This window comes from Portunus trituberculatus, chromosome 16 (genome assembly GCF_017591435.1).
Source record: "Portunus trituberculatus isolate SZX2019 chromosome 16, ASM1759143v1, whole genome shotgun sequence".
In the NCBI taxonomy this organism is placed as follows: Eukaryota; Metazoa; Arthropoda; class Malacostraca; order Decapoda; family Portunidae; genus Portunus; species Portunus trituberculatus.
This window is the reverse complement of record NC_059270.1, coordinates 3517717-3524991: the sequence shown is the minus strand read 5'-3', so window position 1 is coordinate 3524991 and position 7275 is coordinate 3517717. Positions and strand designations below refer to the sequence as shown.

The following is a 7275-nucleotide window of genomic DNA, read 5'->3' as shown; positions in this document are numbered from 1 at the left end:
TGTTCGCACGGGACACGGGACTTTGCGGTGGCAGGTGTACCTGTATTAAAAGAATTATTCATGATACAAGGAAATATACCTATAGGAACTAGATGAAGAACACCAAACGATGCTTTGGCGAAGTAAGTGCTACCTTTAATGATATAACATTAATGAACAAACGAGAACTTGAAGAAATAACAAGACAAGCCTCAGTAAATGGAAGCAAGAATTAGATAATAATACAACATTACATATATATAATCAATGGAAGGAAGACATCAGAAAAGTGCAGCCTTTTATAGAATTGGTGATGATGGTCTATTGCCATAACTCCAGAAACATTTAGGCTACTGGTGGAGCCGTTGCAAAGTCAATTCCGCTCACCACTGAAGTCTGAAAGTCAACACAGTTTTATTTACAAACAGCGGCGTGAGGAGGCGAGTGCCTGAGTGTGTGATTTTAGTTTCTTCGTTGTTTAGGCGAGCAAACATGGACAGTTTGTTCCCTAAGTGCGGTAAGGGAAATAAGGTTAGGTTGATAATGTGTGAGAGATGCGTGAGTTGCACTGCGGGGAGCAAGTTCTAGGATGATTATATACTATTGTGCTGGGAATAGTCTAGATATATTTCAGAACGTCTGGATTGCAGGCAGTGCGTCACCGCTGAGGGGTGGGGCTATCCCTGGCAGGTGTGCAGAGCCTGGGTTACCATTGTTTCAGTATAGGTTAATCATGTATTCTTGTATTGTGGAGCTGTGACTCGAGTTGTGTGACGAAGATGATCAAGGTGATTCTGTAGATGTAAGAAGTACTGAGCCAGCAACAGTTCTATCCAGCATATCCATCTCCACGGATTGTTACCAGTCTCCTGGTGACAACACTGTAGGGTACTAATCCTGTGAGGAACACATATGTGCCTGGTGTAACAGTATAATCTTGTAAATATTGTATTGCAGTTCTGAGGTGAACGGTATGTCAATTACAACTGATGTCATGTTTAGATATAAAGTTCAGAGAGAATAATAGAAGACAACATTCTTGATTATATCATTTCAAGACCCTAGATATCTGTGTATTTACCTAGTTGCCTGTGTGTGTGTGAAGAATTGTATATTGTATATAGAGACAATGTAAATGTTAATGCTACAATAACAATTTGTAGAATGAAATCCAACTACATTTCCCTCATGAGTTTTTCACTTGCTTGGATCCAAAGATATAGCGCTAAACTCAAGGATCGTGAAACTTGCGGTATTGAAAACAGAGAAATACTTCTTCTTTCTGGCCCCGTTAAGAAGCTGGGGCTGTATTAACAAAGATTCTTACTGTCCCTTTTTTTTTGAGGAGAGGAAAACTTGTTCTCTTTCAGCAGTCTTTCTATTTGTGACATGGAGAATGATGTGAAGCATGCCAGTGACAAGGATGAGATAATGCAAGTAGTGGTGAGGGAATTAGGGCATGCCAGAGTGAAGAGAGGAAGGGAATGGATGGTGTTGCTGCTGGGATTGTGCGGAGAGACAAATGAAAGGATGATTGAGGCTCTGAACATGTTCCTGGAGGAAATTTGGTGTGAGATGGTGTCTTGTCTATTGATGATTTTTTTCCCCTTGCAGGAGTTAGAGTACAAAAGCCTGGCTCAGGAGTAGTCTCTCAAACCCCTGGACCAGCTGAGATGGGTGTGTGAACCCAGTGTGCCTTTATACATTAAGAAATGTGTAGCATTATCCCTTCTCCAACCATAGCAAACCAACAACCAAATGTCACAAAAGATGAGGCACAATCATTCATAACTGAAGTCTTAAGAGAAGAGTTGCCTCAGTGCTACCCTCCAAACATTCCATGGATAAATAAAATCATCCAAGCCTTCCACAGAAGACTGCCTTTCCAGGTATTGTTGTCATTATTATTATTAACTAGTAGTAGTATTAGTATTATTTAGCTAACCTTCCTTAGTTTGATTCTTCATTTTTTGGTAAATGGAACAGTATAGACCAGATGCAACATAAGGTTTACAATTTTACCTGCCTCTGGATTGAATGAGGGCACAACTAACTTTATATGATATAGTAAAAGTGAAATATAACAGTATAAAAGTGAATCTATAGTTAGGAGTATCTTTACATTTTAGTATGCATCACCTAATGTAGACCTTTCCATTTACAGAATATAACATTCCTGAGCAAGACTGAGAGTTGCTGTGTTCCGTCATGGAAAGACATACAAAGGGACATCCTGATAGAGGGCAAAGGTGGTTTGTGCCTCTCACTCAATGTCGCCTTTGCTGCTGTCATGAGAGCTTTTGGAGTGCATGCCCATTTAGTGCCAGCAGATTATGTGGCAACAAATGGGAGAAGTGTACATGCTTTGATAGTTTTTCATCTTTGTACTGCAGTCAGTCAAAATGCTTGTAAATGTTTTGAAGTAGAAACTAGGGCATCAGTTCAAAGATTGAGATCATATAGAAGAAGTTCCAGACTGAAACAGAAAGCCAGAAATGAAGCTCACTGTTTCCAGAAAGTGAGATCCCATCACAGAAGTTCACTTTATGTAGCAGATGTCGGGTGTGGCTTTCCAACGTTGAGAGCCATTAATTTGAATGAAGATATTGATAAGGCCTTTTTGGATTGTGGTCTGGAATACTGCTTCACAAAGAAACGTCAGAAGTATCTCAGACTGCACAGGACTGGTGATGAGGTGCCAAAGGGAGAGGAGGTAAGAAGTATTTATGTCATTAAAGATATGTTTACTTTTATGTACATATCTAAGACCAATTTACATATTTATATCTCTTAAATGACATTCTAGTCAAAATTGAAATAGTACTTGTCTTCTCCTCCATAGACTTGTAGAATTGTTGACTTTTATCATGACAAAAATTAATACTGTCAAAGCTGTTCTCTTTTTCTTCATGTTTTTTTCTCCTATTTTCCTATTTAGAGAAAGGAATAAGTGCCTCTTGTCTTAGTGGCATGCCTCAGCCAACTGCAAAGGAGGCAGGGTAGAGTGTGGTGCATTAGTGAGAGTGCTTCAACTATAATTTTCAGTTTCACCTCTCATCCCCAGTGATCTTTGGGAACTTGTGGAACATCCAAATATTTGCATGGGGAGCATTAAATTGAGTATTTTCCATTGCGGAAGTAAAGGAAATAATAAAGTCACATAAAAACCTCTGAAAATACACAGATTGTTTCTTTGACAGTGGTGACAATGGTGGTGGTAGCTGCCATGAGCATTGTTGTGGTATTGGTGAGCACCACTGCCAGTGATTCACCACATTGATTTGTTTCATGTAGGCTTTTTATCATCATATTTTTAAGTACATATTATGAAGTTAATATTAGGTTATGTTACATTATATAAAGTTTGATATGTTATATAAAGTTTGATTACAGGTCTCAAGATCATAAGGGATGAGATATCTATGGCATTTGACTCCAAATTAAACACCACTGTTAATTCATCTGCAGGACTGTGTGAATCCAGATGGCTGGAGATCCGTCTTCTCCTTTGCTCTGAGTCCACAACCTTTAAGTTATTTTCACAAAACCATGAGGTCAATTTACATTGATCAGATGCAATCTCCATATTTCACAGAATTACATGCAGTTTGTTACATAGATAATTTTGACATGGTTGCCATTAAAGGAACTATGATCTCTCATGACAACTGTAATGAATGTGATCAGCATTGCACTCATAGAAAAATGGTAAAGTGTCTTAAAACTGTGAATGGCAAAGTAGAGAAAAAATCAAATGAATTTGAAAAAAGTGATATCATCATATTTATCAACAAACATTTCCCAATGATCCCTTCTCATGAAGTACAAAAGGCTGTTCACCATTTCCTCTCTTCTTGATTAAAACTTAATTCATAATGTAGTTTTAATATTATCATTAAATGATATGTGTAATAATTAGAGTATAAGGTGAAGAGATTTGTGTCAACTCTATAGGTTATGGACAAAGATGGTGAGTGTTAGGTGACATACTTGGTACAATAAGAATGTTGAGCAGTACCTGTGGTTCAAATGTCCAAAGAAGCTACAAATAAAACACCATCAACAAGGCTAATATTTTATTTGAATATCAACAGTAACATTTCCTTATTCAAATATTCATTGAGGGTTAGTTGCATGCTTGCTGCTCATTAACAGGACTTTTCATGAGCATGATCATTATGCCGACAACAGTTTGACTATGGCTAACCCTCAATGAGTCTAGCACATTTACTGGAGATTTTTTTCTCCTTTTTTTCTTATATCTTTTTTTAATGGAGTCACAATCAGTAGTCTTCAAGTGTTGAGACTGCTTTTGTTGTAATTTTTCAGAAAAGGAGTTGAAGAAAACACAATATTATGAAGTACAGCTGAGGCATGGCTGTGTCAAAGGCAAGTTTGAGGTGTATGAATATAACACAATGCACACTTACCAGCAAGGAATTCACTAAGTGAGAGCTGGATTGATTGTGTCAATTCATGATTTAAAATACATGAAAACTACAGGAAATTCAGAAAGGAAGCTTATTAGTTGATGAAGCTAATACTACTTTTCTGAAGGGATTAAATTATTCATCAAGTGTTTGTGTGTGTGTGTGTGTGTGTGTGTGTATTCATGCGTGAGTGCGTACTTGTAGTTGTTTACTTTATAGTGATGTATTGGCATCCTATCTCTATGTTCCAATTGGAAAGTTTTTATCTTTATATAATGAATACTCTTAGCACTTGTAATTTCACTATCCAGGTTCTTTCACTCATCAATACATTGATGGGGAAAGATGTACAGTACTTCTTTGTCCTTTATTGTATCTTAATTTATATGTTCTTTTGAACAAATTGATTCTTTCTACATGATATTTGTTTTGAATCGCAAACAAATAGCATCACAAAGAGCTTATTACTATATATTGAGTTTTCTGTTACAAAATCAATAGTTACTGTGCTTAAATAAGTATTTATGTATACACCCTCCTCTCAGGTTGAGTGCTGTCTGAGTTTCACAATCCTTGAGTTTGGCACTTAGGTAATTCAAAGTTATTACTATCCTGAGTTTTGTGTATTATTGTCATGAGTTTTGCACTGCTTTGAAAAGTATCAGTTATGCTTACCTACCGTTGGCATCGTGTATGCTGCCTCAAGACTCCAGTGAGATCTTCCATATCTGTAGCACTGACAATGTCATACCCACTGATGGGTAAAATTTTGGCCATCTGGAGCAGTGAGTTCATAGCTGCTGCACTTTATCTCATGTGTTGCATTGGTCTCAGTGCCATTTGTTTCTGCCTCAATCCATGGGAAAACACTCCTCCACTTAGGCTACACTGTAGCAATATTGAGAAAGTGCCAACATTCCACCATTAAGTCTATAGTCATGATTTGCTTTATGTCTGGGTGGTACTGGCAGTGCTGCTTGGGATGTTACCTCATCTGTCTGATGCACTGCTCTTGAAGGATGTGGGACTCCATCCTGTGATACAGTGTTCAGTGGCATTGCTAATTGGAATACAGTAATCCCCCGCACTTGGCGAATTAATTAGTCTGGCAAAACTACTGCCAAATGTGAATTTTGCCAAACATGAGTTCTTTATACCATATAAATTGCCTAAAAAATGCCTCGATCAGTCTTTGGTGATTGCTAAAGTTCCTCTTTTGACCCCTAAAATACCATCTTTCGAGCTGAAATAGAATCTTTTGCCTTCACATATTAGAACACATGTACAAAACAGACCAATAAACAAGCATTTGTGATGCTTTCCTCGTCTGTACTCCTGTTTTTCCACCCATTTCCTTCGCCCACTTTCGTTCTTGCCACCGCCACCATTGTCCTTACCCCCACCGGTACCTCCTGTTGCGCTGGTAGAGGCCATGTTGGCGGTAAATCGCCGGAATTCGTTCCCACACTAGCAGAACAGAGAGCAGCACAACAAAAATAGCTGAAGAGGACTCTCACACTGCATTCTGGTAGGTTTAGAAAGAGGTCTGACATCACCGGGAAGCTGCGTGGTTTGCCATGTGGCCGCCAAGTTTGAATTAAAATTGCCAAGCATGCATTCGGTGGTCCATGGCCACCCTACTGCCAAAAGTGAATTTTGCCAAGCTGAGATTTGCCAAGTGGGGGACTTACTGTACATGAAAATAAACAATGACAGGTAAATCTAATATTTGTATCAAAGTTTTTCTTCTTCAAATATTTATTGAATTGTCCGTAAACTTATTGGAAATCCTTTTATTGCAAAAATGTTTATTTTCTTGCAGATCTGGATCCATGTTAAAAATATAAAAAATACAATTTCAAATATTATTTGTTACTTAAAGAAGAACCCATATTTACAGTTATGAAATGATTTGGAGTTCCCAGGAATGCATTATAGATAATTACAAAAATTTCACTGAAGTAAAATAAACTCTTAAAAGCTAACTTTTGAACTGATACATAACATTTATATCAGTATTCTTTTTCTCCAATTCTCCATTTTTTTGTTGCTCTTGTGTAGTTCCTCTCCTACATAAAAAAGGGGGAAAAAAAATGTGTAGCTTAAATGGATAACATGAGGTCATATAGAGAGGAGAAAAGGTAGTGTTTGGCCCACGGTGATGATACATCCCAGACCTGAGTTAGTGTGCATAATGTTTAGCTTATTTTGCCATATCTCATTAAGTGAGCTGATGAATATGGCAGTGTTTTTTAATGGATTATAAAATATTTATGGTAACATTGTAAAGAATAAGTCATGGAATGATTAAGTAGTAGTCTATATTGATAATTAGTAAGTAAATTTTGTTCACCATTATACATCAGGTGCTCTCTCTCTCTCTCTCTCTCTCTCTCTCTCTCTCTCTCTCTCTCTCTCTCTCTCTCTCTCTCTCTCTCTCTGTTCCAGTTTCCTTACTTATTAATGGTATTAATGTCAGGTACTGAACATATAATGGGTAAATAAGGAGTAACAATAAATAAAAAGACAGATCTTGAAATATTTTTTTATAGTACTTCATTTTCCATAACACAATTCTGTTGTTTGTCAATCAACTTGGATTGTTTTCACATATTCAGATTGTGCTGACATAGAGTTTCTGATTGATGGTGAAAATTATCTTTCATGAAGAAAAGAAAACAAACGTTCATAGTATCAGATTTACTTGAGATGAATCCTGTTTGGTGTTGTGATTTCACTCTACTAGAATTAGATATGTTCACAAAACTGTAATATGAATTCAAAGAAATTATTCATTGAAAAATTAAACATTCAAGTTTCTGTACAACTTTGTCATTGGTAAAATAGTTATTTCTTATTTGTGTAT

At 37.0% G+C, this 7275-nt stretch overlaps 1 protein-coding gene across 4 annotated transcripts; it reads left to right on the top strand.

The window, feature by feature from the left end:
- Positions 1 to 15: 15 nt before the first annotated feature.
- LOC123504541 lies at positions 16 to 5469 on the top strand. 4 transcript variants are annotated; one of them, XM_045255133.1, is made up of 4 exons: positions 16 to 122; positions 1594 to 1868; positions 2144 to 2692; positions 3448 to 4046. In XM_045255133.1, the coding sequence occupies exons 2-4, from the start codon at positions 1692 to 1694 to the stop codon at positions 3835 to 3837; spliced, it is 1116 nt and encodes a 371-aa protein (XP_045111068.1). In that variant the 5' UTR covers positions 16 to 122; positions 1594 to 1691; the 3' UTR covers positions 3838 to 4046. The 4 variants fall into 4 exon arrangements, with proteins under 4 accessions (XP_045111068.1, XP_045111070.1, XP_045111067.1 ...); XM_045255135.1 differs by lacking the exons at positions 16 to 122; positions 3448 to 4046 and adding exons at positions 343 to 496; positions 4309 to 5469; XM_045255132.1 differs by lacking the exon at positions 16 to 122 and adding an exon at positions 343 to 496.
- The last annotated feature ends 1806 nt before the right edge of the window (positions 5470 to 7275 follow it).